Below are 15,153 nucleotides of genomic sequence, written 5' to 3'. Positions count from 1 at the left end.
ACTGAATCACCCAACCCCAGGCTCTGTGCTGACATATTCCTGCACTTATCACTTTGGAGCCGCTACATCTCGAGTTTTCCACTTTTTGGCTGCTATTTGTTTGCTGTTTTTGTGTGTGTTATTTATTTATACAGACATTTGTATGTTGTGTATGTCGCCTGATTGTTACTTGTAACTTGCTGCTGTAACACCTAAATTTCCCTTCAAGGGATCAATAAAGTTTCATCTTATCTATCTTATCTTATTCCTCCTGTTCTTATTCCTGGCAGCACAGACCCCCGACTCTTTTAAAACAGGCTTGAAAACCTTTTTATTCAGGAAGGCTTTTTCATCTTAACTCTTGTTATTTTCTTTATGTTGTGTGTTGTATGTTTTTAAAGCTGTAGCATGTAGCACTGAACTGCAAATGAAAAGTGCAGTATGAATTAAATGTATTATTGTTGTTATTATTATTATTATTATTATTAATAATAATAACAACAACAACAACAACAACAACAACAACAACAACAATAATAATAATAATAATATACCTAATTTACATACATACAGTACATGTTATTTAATAAATATGTGTTAAGCTTATTTTAAAAATATTAGATAAACTTTGAAATTATAAACTAAATAATAATATTTTGTGGTTTTGTAATTTATTTTAAAATATGATGGAAAGTTTTAACAACTGTCTCACTGATTTATGACGCACAGAGCGTATTAACCTGTAGTACCGCTGATCCTGAGTCAGTAAGATCATTTGTTAAAGTATAAAGCTGAGGCGCCGAACGGCTGCGTCATCTGACTCCAGATCGGTGCACGAGAGGCACGTCACCAGCCTGCAAGCCTCGCGGTATTTACGCTACCCAGAATGCCTCGGTCTTCCTTTCTGCCTGAACCGACATGGTGGGTACACAGCCGCTTCTTCTCGGGAATTAACTCAGCTCTTGTATCTATTCGCATCCTTCTCTTAATGTATATTCTTATGTTTTAAATTGTGCTTATCAACTGTGTGAAGTCTGTTCTTGATAATTATGTCCGTATTGAGCGTTGATGTTGTTTTGTTTTTGATAAAATCTTAGTCAAAGTTATGGTGATGTAGCCGGTACGAGTCGCGCTGTGACGGGCTGTCAGAAAGCTAAAGCTAACGTGGGTTAACACGCGTGTTTCCAGAGCTGTTTTCACTCTGTTTTCTGCTTTTTTTCCTGCATTAATGTAATATGAATTGTGCTGGTTGACTACTAGTTGAACTCAGTGTCTACTGGAAGTGACTGTTACAGTTAGAGTCATGCTAATGCTATTCTAGGCAGTGTAATAGTAACGGGCCCGAGCCTAACTTCAGTCGGTGAGAATAGGAAGGAGCAGCTAGCAGGCTTTGCTAAAATCTACTCCACTTCATAATGTTTAAGCTTTGTTACCTAGAAGGTGAGAAGGTCCTGGTTTGTGAATCGTAACGCTTCAGTTGCAGTTTTTAGCTAACGTTGGTAGCATCGTCTTAAGCTTGGTTTGCCTTTAAACAGCAGTACACAGTGCGAGCTTGTCTGGCTTTATTTACTTTTCAGCATTACTCTTAATATTTCCCTTCATGGACTTTAACAATTGGTCTTCAGACTCTTACTGATAGTAATATGCTGTGTGTTGAACATAGTTTTGAGAAACTTAAGAGGTAATGGACGCAGCTACGCAAATGATTGAATGAGACAAGGCCTAGACATGCTGATGAGGATCCATGTTAAGATTAAATTACAATCATCCACGAGCCTTATCAGTCTAACTGGTGTGATGTAGGGATGCACGGTGGCCTCCAGCACTTTTTACACTTGTCACACTTGTGCAGTTTGTATCTTGTTTAGTTTACAGACAGTTTCACCTGTGTATATAGACATTGTATGTTCATCCATTTGTACATCGTAGTGATGTTTAATTGTCTTAGTTTGGCTTCTTGTCCATGTGTTGAAGAAGACTGGTGCAAGTACATTTAGAGCCACTAGAAACTTGAGTCAAATTCCTTGTATCTGTAAACATATTTGGCCAATAAAGCTGATTCTTACAATGATTATGATGCTAAGAGCTTTACCTGCGGCTTAGCTCTTAAGTCAAATCAGTTTCAGCTTTAAAACTTGCAACTGAAGATTTATTTATGTAGAGCTTTTAAAACCAAAAGTTACATACAAGGACACAACAATTCAGATGTACTGCACATTAATCCTGTATAAAGCTGTGTTGATGAACATACTTTGTGTTTATCATGTATTGAAGTAAATGTTTAAGTTACAGTAAGACCCGTCATGTGGGGTTATTTTAGCCCTGTCTAACTTGGCCTTGATGCAGTGATGACCTGAATTTCTTCACCTGAAACATCCCTTGATGCTTTTGAGCTTTTTAACCCTGAGCATTGGCCAAAATATGACAAAACATTGGCTTATAACGACTACTTCAATGCACTCTTAACACTCTCTCTTCTTCTTGACAGCCTAAGGGAAAGAAGGCTAAGGGGAAGAAGGTGGCACCTGCCCCTTCCGTGGCCAAGAAACATGAGGCCAAAAAAGTGATCAACCCCCTGTTTGAGAAGAGGCCAAAGAACTTTGGCATCGGTGAGTAGCCCCCAAAGAAGAATTTAGGAAAAACTTGGAATTGTAGTGGTGCAGATGATGTAACGAATATTTGCTATCTTAACAACACTGATGACAATTTCCCACCAAGATCGCTGATGCACTCAACATTACAAAGAGGCTTTACCTCAGTTGGATGTCAGACACTAAACATTTGTTTTGTCTTCTCCACAGGCCAGGATATTCAGCCCAAGCGTGATCTGACACGCTTCGTGAAATGGCCTCGTTATATCCGCCTGCAGAGGCAGCGCTCCATCCTGTACAAGCGTCTGAAGGTTCCCCCTGCAATCAACCAGTTCACTCAGGCTCTGGATCGCCAGACCGGTACGTCTCAGAGGGTTTTGTGGCGTCACCAGGAGTTTTTTAAGTTCATGCTTTTTTGACACGAAAGTATTTCAAAGATGGCTTATGGGCCCTTACCAGAACCATTGACACTTTGCAAATGATGTGAAAAAATATTTGCTATCTTAACAGTCATGACGACATTTCCACCAAGATCACTGATGCATCTACTTGAAATACTCTTAACTTCTCCCTCCTGAGACCAATCTACATGCTGCCATTGTGGGGTGGTTGAATTTAAATTGTAATGTACTTGTGTTTCCCCCCTCAGCCACACAGCTGTTCAAGCTGGCCCACAAGTACAGGCCAGAGACCAAGCAGGAGAAGAGGCAGAGGCTGCTGGCCCGCGCTGAGCAGAAGGCAGCTGGAAAGGGAGATACCCCCACCAAGAGGCCTCCTGTCCTCCGTGCAGGTGAGCAATACACAAGAACCAAAAGCTTGTATCTGAAGAGCTGTAGAAAGTGTAATTGATGGTTCAGTATTTCACCAACATTTAAGATTTATAAGGAACATACTTGTCTAATCAACCTAACTCAAAGATATTACCTGTCTCAACAAAAAGCCTCAATGAGACAGCACGTTAATCTTGTATAAATCTGTGTTGGTGAACATACTTTGTGTTTATCATCATGTATTGAAGTTAATGTGTTAGTCACATTAAGACCCATCTTGAGGTTATTTTAGTCTTATCTAACTTGGCCCTGATGCAGTGATGACCTGAATTTCTTCACCTGAAAAATCCCGTGATGCTTTTGAGCTTTTTAACCCTGAGCATTGGCCAAAATATAACAAAACATTTTCCAGGAAGACTGTTGGCGGATCAGAAGTTAATTTCAAATTCCCCTTCCCTATAGGTGTGAACACTGTCACCTCTCTGGTGGAGAGCAAGAAGGCCCAGCTGGTCATCATTGCCCACGATGTGGATCCAATTGAGGTAAGTGTTGTCATACATCATTTTGGCAGCAGTGGAACTTGCTGTATTGAGTTAAGTTTTGAAAGTGGTCGCTGGCAATGATGTCTGAATTTCTTCACCTGAATCCTCTGTGTGGATCAAAACACGAGCTTTTTAACCCTGAGCAGAGACCACAAATCGAGAATACATGTTTTGAATACACCGTTTTTTTAAGTGGATATCACAGTTCTTAGTCAGATGCATCGAATTGTTCAATACCAAAAGGGGAGGAAAGTTTTCCTAAAATTTTCTCATGTGGTTCCCCTGCTTTTCTAGCTCGTCGTCTTCCTGCCATCCCTGTGCCGCAAGATGGGCGTCCCATACTGCATCGTCAAGGGCAAGGCTAGACTGGGCAGACTGGTGCACAGAAAGACATGCACTTCAGTTGCCTTCACACAGACAAACCCGTAAGTATGCACTTACACTGAGCAATGTTTTGTCTGAGTGTGACACAGTATAAGAATTTGTTGATTTCTTCACTAGCAGTAAAACTAGGATGGAGTGATAATGGCTAAAATTAGTTATAAAACTTTTTTTTAAATTTTTAGTTCACATCTTAAAATTCCCTCAAATGATTATATTCCAAGTCCCTTCTAAATTTGTATTTTTACAGGTCAGTTTCTGCAGCAGTGGTCCTGATAATTATCAAACTGTCTGTGTTGCTGACTTATATACTCGACCTAGCAGGCGATTTTACTGAGATCTCATAATGATTGGAAGTAGATAAAGTGCTGTGGCAAGCTCAGCCATGATGCTGTTATATAAGGTTTAATTTAACACTAAATTAAAAATAGGGGCAAAGTTGCAATCTTTTTAAAACCAGTAAATGTTTATACATTTATCTGTATAATCACTGAAGTTTATTGAATCCTGTGGAGACACAGTGTAGCTCTGTCTCCAAATACTGTCAGCGTTGTATTGACGTGCCGTCTTCTTTCCTAGTGAGGATAAAGGTGCACTTGCCAAGCTCATAGAAGCCATCAAGACCAACTACAACGACAGATACGAAGAGGTGAGCCCTAACTTGAGTTTACTGAAGCATCTCCACTGCAGTGAAATTAAACTGTCATGTCGAAGATCAAATGTCACCATTAAACATTTTGTTTTTGAACTTGTTTTCCAGATCCGTCGTCACTGGGGAGGCGGCATCATGGGTCCCAAATCCACAGCCCGCATCACAAAGCTTGAGAAGGCAAAGGCCAAGGAACTGGCAACCAAGCTTGGTTAAACTGTTTGGAATAAAATTGTTATGTCCTAATGGAGACTGTTTGTTTTTGTTTTTTATTATTACGACTAAATATATGGGATTGGGATTTTGGAATCAAGTTGCAACCATAGGTTAATCATTTTCACTATATAAAACTAATCTAGCACTGCGTCTAAGAATTACTTTCATGATCGATGTTAATTTTCCTGATGAATCAACTCTTTTGGTCTATAAAACATCAGAAAAATGACAACCAAAATATCCTTAACAGTCCAAGACCCCAAAACATTCTACTTACTGTTGCATAAGATGAAGAAAAGCAGCAAGTTCTCCAATGTGAAGAACCAGGAACCATTAAATTGAGTGTTTTTGTTTTTAAAATTTACTTGATTGCTTGTCAGATTAGTGGAAGATAAATTGAGTAATTAAATCTGTTTTTGGACAAGGCAAACAATTTGTCTATTTCAATCAAGTACTGGATCACATTGGACCTCACTGCATGTGTAGCTGAAAATCCTGTGAGATTTAATTTCAACAAATTAAAACATTGTAAATGAATCTCTGGGCTGGAACAGATTAAATCAATATAGGAGTTGCAAAGATAATTGATCTAGTGACATGGTCATCTAGACTGGAAATGATTGATTTGGGCTTGTGAAATTGTACAAAGACACATGGAAAATGCATTAATACTAGGCAGTTACTTTGATCATTCATGAGTCTAGTTTACTACAGAAGTATAATTTAGAGGTTCAACATATCTGGAGGGAAGATTAGCCTTAAAATGTGTAAGAATATTTAGTTTTGGGACAGAAAAGTAAACTATTTCCCAGAGCTTTACATTGGAGCATAATGATTTAAAGTGATATAAGGAAACACTGAGTGTCAGTTCAGTGAACTAGTGAGTGAATCTCAGAATATTACATGTAAATAAGTTTCATAGCTGGGAAAATAGCTGTTGTGTCAAGAGACTACAGGTTCTTTTCTATGATCAGGAGATGGATTGCTCAAACATTAATCCTATTGTATAAAGTATATCTTACAAGTTGTTATATGTGTAAAAAGAAAAAAGTGACAGCAAAGTTAATTTATTAATATTCTCATACATTATTCAGGAGAATAATTCACAGCTATTTACATATTTGTCAGTGAATATTTGCTGCAGGCTGGTGAGCTGATGCAGTACAAATCAAACACATGACAAGGTGTTCATGTCTAATTCAACCATTTCACTGCATTTCACAATTTAATCTTCTTGATGAACTTTGCATACCACATATAAGAGGTCGCTGCACACAGGCCGTACCTATGAAAACAAAGCAATGATCAGTCAGTTTAGTTATTTTAAGGCAGCAGAAGAGACAAGAAGTTGGCATCTACAGTAGAAGAAAAGCCTCCACCTACCATGTTATGACGTACTGCATGTGTTCATTCCTCAGCGTAACTCTTGTCTGTCCACCTATCGGTCCACCAGGAATGGTGCTCGCTGCATGACACGAGACAGTTGCATCCACCGTTTCAATACTACACAATCTTTATTTATGCAAGTGGATTAAACAGTTGTCTTTTCTGTATAGCTTAAGAATTTGTTAATTAAAAAAAGTGTGTCAATGATGTAATTGAGACAAAAGAGCATGATGGACTTTACCAAAGTCAGCATCGATGAAAATGGGCTCCGCTCCGGTGACGCGGGACATGGCCTCCAGGTCGCGGAAATGCCAGCGGTTTCTGTCCACATCGTTGTTGGGTACGAAGGGTTTACGGGTCTCTGTCAGCCTGACGACCCCGACTACTTCCACCTCACCTTCCATCTACACAGAAACATTTTGTTAAGTAAGAATGAAAAAAGCTGTAGAGCTGCAGTGACTAGGCAATTAACAGAAAATGAATCTGTAAGTATTTTGATTTATTAATCGTTTTGAGTAATATTTTAAGAGAAAATGCCAAAATTCTCTTGATCCAGCTTCTTAAATGTGAACATTTTCTGGTTTCTTTGATCTTCTATGATAGTAAACTGAATATCTTTGGGTTGTGGATGTTTATTTTCATTATTGATGAATCTGTTGATTATTTTCTCGATTAGTCAATTAGTTGTTTGGTCCATAAAATGTCAAAGTTGTGAAAAATATTAATCACTGTTTCCCAAAGTTTAAGATGTAACCTAAAATGTCTTGCTTTGTCCCGACCAACAGCCCACAACCCAAAGATTCAGGTAACTATCATAGAAGACTGAAGAAATCAGAAAATATTCATATTTGAGAAGCTGAAATCAGAGAATTTGGACATTTTAACTTAAAAAAAGACTAATCAATTATCAAAACAGTTGGTGATTAATTTGACTAATCAACTAATCGAGTAATTGTCTGTCGATCGGGACAAAAGAAGACATATGAGGTTGCATCTTGAGCTTTAGTAAACAGTCATTAACAGTTTTTGTCATTTTCTGACATTTTATAGACCAAACAACTAATGATTAATTGAGAAAGTAATCGTTTGTTGATTCACCAAAAGGCTGCAGATGAAAAAAAAAGTGTAAATATAGCTGAGAGAGGTTAGTAAATCTACTGTTAATTTGTTACAATCGCAATAATATAATGTTTGGAGTTGGCAGCAGGAGTGATGATGTATGTTAATAAAAATGTCCTGATGCATCATGTGATCCTAACCTGTCCCTTCATCCTGGTCTCTGGTCTGATCTTCTGCTTGGGAACGTATCCTCTGTTCACCAGGATTGTGATGCTGTAGTGACAGACCGATACGACTGATCAGACATGCAGTTAGTTATCACAACTACACGGCTGACTCAGTCCGATGCTTCTTCGCTTCTTACCCGAGGTCAGTGCAGCGGAACGGGGTGATGACATTGGCGCCCGTCTCTCCGCTGGAGGACAGCCTCCCCGCCTCTCTGGCCTCTTTCTCCGGGTCGACTGGTGAGCGGGGCAGAATGTAGAGCTCCTGTGAGTGGTCGTACTGTCCTCGCACTTTCACCCGTCTGTACTCCAGCTGATTCAGCTCATGTGGACTACGATCCAAGGAGAGGTTAATTAGCCAATGTGCACAATAATAAGCTACAAATGTAGATTTGAGGGGATACAGAAGCATCTGTGTCCATTAGTAAATAGTAAAAAGGATGATTTATTGTTATTTGCATGGTAGTAGCTACTCGGAATTTCTTTCAATGTGTGCATATAAAGATATTTAATGGCAACACATATTCTGACCAATTTCTTCATTTTACTTTATAAGATTATTCAATTATTCAAAGAACTCACTGGAAGAGGAAGGAGATGTACGTTTGTTGTTTGATCTAAAGTGTGCGTGAGAGGTGTTAGAAAGTGTCCGACATGCACTACTTACTCAAGAGGAAGAGGAATGGGCTCTGCAGTCGTGAGTCGTCTCAGCTCGTCAATCAGCTGCAGTTTCCACTGACGCCGTTTCATCTTGACGGAAACACAAGTATGTTAGTGAACGTTGAGTGATTTATCATCCAGCAGCAACAAGCTACATCAGTGCGTGACAGCATAAAGTAAACTAAGCTGTACCTGCCATGTGCCGAGGCCGAAGGTGGTGGCAGGGATCAGCAGCAGGAACCATTTGAGGAAAGAGTCTTCTCCGCTCTCTGCTCTGGTTGCTGTGGAGCGGGACTGGCACCAGTTAATAAACCTGCCTGGGAATTGACGAAACAGGACAGGAGGTGAGGACGAAATACTGGATGTAATTTTGGAATAACTCACAAATAAGATAAGGTGGTATCATAAGTTTATGTACAAATGTTATCCGGTGAAGCTTTGTTCTCAGATTAGAACATTTTGGTAAAAATGTACACTGTGTTGTGGAAATCTAAAGATGAATTCATAAAGAGCAAGTCGTCTTTCAGGACTTTAGTTCAGATTTGCAAATGCAGATCCCCCAGTTTGCTAGGCTAAAGAGATACTGTATGAAGTTCGGTTATTTTTAATTAATTCACTGTATCTCTAGGGAGTTTCTATCAGTCTCTGCTGAGAATTAAGAGTTGAAGGTTGAATCCTTATCTGCCTTTCCTCCCTGGACTTTCCCTCTCTGCCTCTGTCTAATGAGAAATAAAAGTTACAGTGACTGAGTCCCACAGCTCTCCTTTGATGTTACCTGTTGGGAACATTTTCACACAGGAAGCAGAGAGCAGAAAGTCTTACAATGTGCTTTTGGCAACAAAGGCAGTTTAACATAATGTTAAGACAATAAAATCAAGGTTTAAGTTTCCATTTCAACTGACTTTTCTTTGTATTACTATAAAGTGGTGCTTGGTTTCCATAATCTTCACAACTCTAAAGACTTCACCTTGTAAATGTAAATATATTAGCCATTATTAGCCAAATACTGGTACTTCTGGTACCAAACCTTATTTTCTGTTTTCTTAAAGGAATTTAAACTTTACATTAAAACTATTGAAATGTCTGTTAACTAAAAGATTTTTAAAAATGTTATCTGTGTGTCACCCTGTGGTTATTTCCTCTTTCTCTGCATTACTATTAATTGCCATGAACCATTTTATATTTTTAAACTGCAATTTTGGCCCATTTCATTTTATGTATATAGAATTTGCCAAAAATTATAAACAGTTGGATTAAAAATAAGTGCAAAGTGGAAACTGGACTCTGGCGTGAACATATATATACAGTGTATTTTACCGTCTGCTCGTTTGAGGAGAGGCAGTCTGGGCAGGAGAAGAGTCCTCTTGATGTAAATGACATGCGTCTGAAATTACAGTGAACAAACTCAGGTTTATATCTGCTGGCAGGGGCGGATTAAGTGATGTGGGGGCTGCAGGAAAACGCTGTCTTGCTTTATTTTCACCACCCTTCTTTAACTGGGAATGTTGGTACTGGCAGTGGTAGAAGGAGTACTCAGAACTTTTTTCTGAGGTAAAACTATTAATACTACACAGTAAAAGTCCTGCATTCACATTTTTAGTTAAAAATGAAGAGTGAAAGAGAGGTATTATTAGAAAAATGTACTTAAAGGTCCAGTGTGTAGAATTTAGTGGCATCTAGCAGTACAGACTTGGCAAAAATGTAATATAATATTCATAAGTATGTTTAAATTAGTGTATAATCACCTGAAAATGAGGATCATTGTGTTTTTGTTGCCTTAGAATGAGCCCTTTATGTCTACATTTGTTTCTGCAGTAGCCCACCACAGGTTCTCTTTCACGCTTGGAGGGTGAGGTGTATTCAGCTGGTTGCAATCTGCAACCTCACCACCAGATGCCACTAAATCCTACACACTAGTCCTTTAAATTTACTTAAAATCTGTTATATAAATATAAATCATTATATAAATTCTTACATAATGCTGAACAGATTAATGAATAATAATGTATCATATTTTATTTGTTATAGTTTGTGAGTAAAATCTGAATCTGCAACATAATCAGTAACATTTATCTGTCAAGTAAATATAGTAGTACATTGTTAAATCCTATGAAGTAGAAGTACACACTAAGTAGTATACAGCTGCATACTTTTTAAGTGCTTTGGGGGCCCTTTGTGAGTTATATTGGGGTACAATGAGTTAAAATAGTAACATAATTCAATATTTTTCATATGTAAGCATCATAATAAATCTATAGCTGTTTGGGGCCCTTTTAACTGGGGGCCCCAGGCAGGTGCCTACGTTGTCTAATGGTAAATCCACCCCTGTCTGCCGGTCGTACAAACAAACACTGAGGAGAATGTATTTTCTTAGGGATTTAAAGACGCATGTAATGAAAAATACAACAATTGACTAACCTTTGTCTTCAGTGTCGTGATCGTCCTGGTAGAAAAAGCCAGCACAGCTTTTAGAGAGGCCATGCTGAATCAAAACATCGATGAAAACGGGGCACAAATAGAGAGACGACCTCCTAAATAACAGCTACATAACCGACATGTTTCTAGTCAGAGGGGGAGTTCTTTTGGTGTTACTACTTCCGGGTCAGGTGACGCTCCGCCCCGTTGTTTTTACCCACGTGTGTACAGAAAGTTGTATTTTATCAGCTCATTACTGTCTTTATGTGTCTGTTTTAGCGTCTCAGTTCATTTGTTGACATGGATCTCGCCTCCAAGGACTCTTACATTCAGAAATTCGCAAGTAAAGTCTTTTCTCAACGAGACCAGGAGCCGAAGAAAAGACCGTTTGGTAATGTTGAGCTAAATGTTTTAGTTAGCTGTAATTTACACCCTACTCTGGACAGCATATGTGTCCTTTTTCTATTCTGTAACTGTAAATATAATAATGATGTGTCGTTGAGTGTATAAATATAGCATTTAAACTTAATATGTCATGAAATATGTGGATATTACTACAGTTGGTCGAAGGAGGCGCTGTAGTCATTTGTGCTGATATTAAAGGACAGTTTCACCATTTTCAAGGGTGTCTTAAAACAGGTGTCCAAATTAACATTGAAATATGTTTAATTTCTAGATTAATTGATTAGTCAATCAACAGAAAACTAATTGATTCTGCCCGTAATTTTGATAATTGATATTTCATTGGACTTATTTATCAAGCAAAAACACCAAACATACTTACATACTTTATATTATTGTGAATTGAATATTATTTGGGTATTTTTGACTGTTCGTTGGACAATAAAAAAAAAGACCTGACATCACCTGGCTCTAAACAAAACGACAAATCAAATTTTAATCAACAATTAAATAATAATAAAACTGTTACTTGCAACCCTAAATTTTTAAAAAAAGGAAAACTTTGCACAATACATTCTACATAACAAGTTTGGCAATGTTTAACAGGTTTTAAATCACTTAATATAAAAATGGTTATTTTTCTAGCAGCAGCACTATTACATGACCTTCTGATGGGAAATGTTAACCACAGTATTATTTGCATTCGGCTACTTCTCCTAAAAATGAGGAAACATGATCATGGTCCCATAATTTTTTTTTTTTTATAGTCACAGAACATCATATGATCTGTACTTTTCTGTCAAGTTATTGATATTTCCTAACCATGTTAAAGCTCCTGGCCTTAGCAACTGCAATGACAGTCTGATTGACAATGCAGCATTGAATACACATGTATTCAACAACAGATTATTTTCATTAAGCGATTAATCTACTCGTTATTTTCTTGATTAATGGTCGTGTTTTTTATGGCCAATAGCCAAAAACTCAAAGATATTCAGTCTACCATCAGAGAAGACTTAGATTCAGAGAACCTTTGCAATTTTTACTTAAAAAATTAATTGATTATCAAAATAGTTGGTAATTTTCTGTAGATCAGCTAATTGACTAATCGTTCTGGCTTGACTGTGATATTACTCAAAAACGTGTATTTTTCTCTGTGTTTAGCTCATTTTAAGGGTCAAAATGACACCGGTGCTCCAAAGAAGAAGAAAAAGTGTAAAAAGAAACATTTCAAAGAAAAGGGAGGCGACGAGAAGAAACCTACTCAGAAACCACAACAGAAGCCTTCAGCTGTTCCAGGAAAACAGAAAAGCCCGGCAGGAAAACTGAACGAGTCCAAAGCCGAGAGCGTAAACGGAGCTACGGCACAGACGCCCGCAGGTACAGCGATTCAGCAACGAGCATCCAAGTTTAGTAATGCTCTAATGTTAGCGTGCTCAACAGTCACAATATTTCCTTTTCATCACTTGGTCTCTCATTGAATGTCTTTTTTTTGTTCCTTTTTTTTCTCAAAGGAGGAAATGTCAAGTCCAACTTCTCCACAGTAGATGTTCTCCGCAAGAGGCTGCATGAAAAGATTGAACAGTCCAGAGGGCAGGTACGCAGTTTAGAAAGATACTGACAGAAAACTACAGTGATGTTTATTCACACTCTCTACCAGACTAATATTTCCAACATAATCTGAGCTGTACCGATGCAGTAAAGTCCACTCATCCAGTGCTTAAAGCGGGTCAAAAGAAATGTTAAAACTGTTAGCAGTACTATTTTACCTGAGTGTAACCAGGTTGCATTGATCCCTCAATTACAACCTTGATTTTTAAAACCAGCAAAAGAAGTCAGTACTAATTTAAAAGACTGCAGTCCAGTTATAATGAATGTTTAACTTGTTTTGTTTACTCAAAATGTATTCTGCAAGTGTAGACTTGGAGATCTCATGCAACATTAAATACAATGAAGGAAGTGTTTAACATATAATGTATTAATGGTAATTTAATTAAATTGTCAATTCTTGGCTGTTACCAGCAGCTGGGAGACTAGTCATTGTTTTGCTTGCTCCAAAAAATATTACATTACATTTTACAGTTTACATTTGGTGCCACCATGTACTGCACAGTAATTAGATACTTAATATATTGATTTATATTAAAAACTTGTTTTCATTTCGACTTATTTTCTCTTTTCTAGTGAAGCCAGTTTACCATCTAGATGAAAATTACCTTTTGTTCTGTGTAGTGTCTTCATCCTTTGATTGTTCCTTTTGTGCAGACTTTTTATCTACATTTTAACAGCTGTGTCTCTGAGTCAAAGAGGCTCAGCTGGCTTCCTGCTGAGATCATTTGTTTGTTTCTTAGTATAAAGAACTCTGAGACCATCTACTTTCAGCACGTCCGGAAAGAATCTGAAACCTTTTATTCCTGTTTTTTTTTTAAGATACATATTATACCCTGACAAATAGATATTGGATTAATAGTAATTTCCTTGACACTGATCATGTTATACCCATCTTTTCTCAGGGAGCCCCAAAGGATGCTTCATCCGAGGCGGTCCAGGCAAAGCGAGCAAAACGAAAGCTTGAACGGGAGCGTAAGAAGAGGAAAAGAAAAGAGTTTCGGATGAAGAAACTGGCCGAAGAAAGTGGCCAAGAGCAGCAGCCAGAGATAAAACAGGAAGTAGAGCAGACCCCAGCTGCAAGCAAAAGAAATGAAACTGCCATCGTCTTCAACAAGGTGGAGACCGTAGAAGAGGGATATGTAGACAAAATGCTGAAAAAGAAGAACAAGAAACAGAGCATGAAGGGCCAAATAACACCGCTGACAGGGAAGAACTACAAGCAGCTGCTCAATCGTGTGGAGGCGCGCAAAGCGAAGTTGGAGCAGCTGAGGGAGAAAGACGAGGGGAAGGCTCGCGAGATGGAGGAGAAGATGAGGTGGACCAACATGCTTTACAAAGCAGAGGGACTCAAGATCAAAGACGACGAGGAGATGCTGCGCGCCTCGCTGAAGAGGAAGGAGAAGAGGCGTGATCAGAGGAAGAAGCAATGGAACAAGCGTAGCGAGAACATCGTAGAGAAGATGCAGCAGCGGCAGGACAAGCGACGAAGGAACATCCAGAAACAAAAGAATGCCAAAACAGAGAAGAAGAAGGACAGGGCGCGAAAGAGGGGCAGAGTGCTGCCTGAGGACTTGAAAAAAGCTGCAGTGTAGTGGGAAGAGTGTGTGTTATGTTATGTTTTACGACAAAACAACATATGCAATGTCTAAATAAGTAAATCAGTCTCTTTTTATGGACATGATACAAAGTTCTCCTGCTGTTGAACGTGTTGTACCTTCTTTTCCGTCTAGGAGTGATGGTCAATAAAATGTGATTTTTCTTTATGATGAACATGAATGGTGATATTTTTTGTGGAATTTATTGTATTTACTTATTTATAATTTTACCAAATATCATCTTTCTGAGAGCTGAATGAAAAGATGTTTGTCCGCTGAATAATAAAGCTACAGCCAGCAGCTGCGTAGCTTAGCTTAGCTTAGCTTAGCATAGCATAAAGACTGAAGACAAGGGGAACAGCGAGCCTGCCCCTGTCTCAATGTAACAAAATCTACCTACTAGCATTGCTAACGCTCACTAATTAACAAGTTAAATCTTGTTTGTTTAATCTATAGAAAAAGATTTCAGTGTAAAAATGGCAATTTGCAGTTTTTAAGTGTGTTTTTCTGCTTGTCTGGCAGCTTCATGGTGACAATAAGATAGCAAGATGTACAACGCGCCCGGCCAAGAAATAGTCCCACACATAAATCCCCATAAAACCCTAAATTGTAGGTTTTACCCTTAAGATTTTTTACGGATTAAACGAGATATAACATGTTAATTAGTGAGTTT

General features: G+C 38.3%; 3 protein-coding genes and 5 non-coding genes across 9 annotated transcripts; 7 read left to right on the top strand and 1 right to left on the bottom strand.

Moving 5' to 3' along the window:
• The first annotated feature begins 830 nt into the window (after positions 1–830).
• On the top strand, positions 831–5,162 carry rpl7a (ribosomal protein L7a). The gene is made up of 8 exons (XM_042394618.1): positions 831–900; positions 2,468–2,588; positions 2,781–2,930; positions 3,220–3,360; positions 3,803–3,882; positions 4,177–4,307; positions 4,843–4,912; positions 5,024–5,162. The coding sequence occupies exons 1-8, from the start codon at positions 898–900 to the stop codon at positions 5,126–5,128; spliced, it is 801 nt and encodes a 266-aa protein (XP_042250552.1). The 5' UTR covers positions 831–897; the 3' UTR covers positions 5,129–5,162.
• On the top strand, positions 2,320–2,391 carry LOC121886276. Its single transcript, XR_006092704.1, has one exon. It is a non-coding gene; the product is annotated as a small nucleolar RNA SNORD36 (small nucleolar RNA).
• Positions 2,638–2,709, top strand: LOC121886278. Its single transcript, XR_006092706.1, has one exon. It is a non-coding gene; the product is annotated as a small nucleolar RNA SNORD24 (small nucleolar RNA).
• Positions 3,044–3,114, top strand: LOC121886279. Its single transcript, XR_006092707.1, has one exon. It is a non-coding gene; the product is annotated as a small nucleolar RNA SNORD24 (small nucleolar RNA).
• On the top strand, positions 3,653–3,724 carry LOC121886277. The gene has a single exon (XR_006092705.1). It is a non-coding gene; the product is annotated as a small nucleolar RNA SNORD36 (small nucleolar RNA).
• On the top strand, positions 3,955–4,029 carry LOC121886287. The gene has a single exon (XR_006092714.1). It is a non-coding gene; the product is annotated as a small nucleolar RNA SNORD36 (small nucleolar RNA).
• Positions 5,163–6,179: 1,017 nt separating the features above from the next.
• On the bottom strand, positions 6,180–11,038 carry LOC121885294 (surfeit locus protein 1). Its single transcript, XM_042394617.1, has 9 exons — positions 10,876–11,038; positions 9,775–9,841; positions 8,650–8,774; positions 8,465–8,547; positions 7,938–8,129; positions 7,774–7,846; positions 6,756–6,918; positions 6,512–6,593; positions 6,180–6,413 (listed from the first exon to the last, which is right to left on the bottom strand). Exons 1-9 carry the CDS (start codon positions 10,936–10,938, stop codon positions 6,347–6,349), a joined length of 915 nt encoding a protein of 304 aa, XP_042250551.1. The 5' UTR covers positions 10,939–11,038; the 3' UTR covers positions 6,180–6,346.
• Positions 10,967–14,655, top strand: surf6 (surfeit 6). Of its 2 annotated transcripts, none has more exons than XM_042394613.1 (5): positions 10,967–11,063; positions 11,152–11,263; positions 12,439–12,654; positions 12,789–12,871; positions 13,788–14,655. In XM_042394613.1, exons 1-5 carry the CDS (start codon positions 11,013–11,015, stop codon positions 14,475–14,477), a joined length of 1,152 nt encoding a protein of 383 aa, XP_042250547.1. In that variant the 5' UTR covers positions 10,967–11,012; the 3' UTR covers positions 14,478–14,655. The 2 variants fall into 2 exon arrangements, with proteins under 2 accessions (XP_042250547.1, XP_042250548.1); XM_042394614.1 differs by having other exon boundaries at positions 11,042–11,058.
• Positions 14,656–15,153: the final 498 nt, after the last annotated feature.

The sequence above is a fragment of the Thunnus maccoyii genome, chromosome 19 (genome assembly GCF_910596095.1).
Source record: "Thunnus maccoyii chromosome 19, fThuMac1.1, whole genome shotgun sequence".
Taxonomy (NCBI): Eukaryota; Metazoa; Chordata; class Actinopteri; order Scombriformes; family Scombridae; genus Thunnus; species Thunnus maccoyii.
Note: the sequence above shows the minus strand (reverse complement) of the source record. Positions and strands in the feature narration are given on the sequence as shown.

Bases quoted from the DNA above. Each gene is read 5' to 3' on its own strand.
- surf6 (XM_042394613.1), top strand. From the start codon at position 11,013: ATGTTTCTAGTCAGAGGGGGAGTTCTTTTGGTGTTACTACTTCCGGGT. The intron at 11,064-11,151 runs GTGACGCTCCGC...TGTCTGTTTTAG, and splicing joins TGTTACTACTTCCGGGTCAG to CGTCTCAGTTCATTTGTTGA. The intron at 12,872-13,787 runs GTACGCAGTTTA...ATCTTTTCTCAG, and splicing joins TTGAACAGTCCAGAGGGCAG to GGAGCCCCAAAGGATGCTTC.
- rpl7a (XM_042394618.1), top strand. The intron at 3,883-4,176 runs GTAAGTGTTGTC...CTGCTTTTCTAG, and splicing joins ACGATGTGGATCCAATTGAG to CTCGTCGTCTTCCTGCCATC. The intron at 4,913-5,023 runs GTGAGCCCTAAC...CTTGTTTTCCAG, and splicing joins ACAACGACAGATACGAAGAG to ATCCGTCGTCACTGGGGAGG.
- LOC121885294 (XM_042394617.1), bottom strand. From the start codon at position 10,938: ATGGCCTCTCTAAAAGCTGTGCTGGCTTTTTCTACCAGGACGATCACG. The intron at 9,842-10,875 runs GTTAGTCAATTG...CTGTAATTTCAG, and splicing joins TCACGACACTGAAGACAAAG to ACGCATGTCATTTACATCAA. The intron at 8,130-8,464 runs GTAAGTAGTGCA...CTTGGATCGTAG, and splicing joins CCCATTCCTCTTCCTCTTGA to TCCACATGAGCTGAATCAGC.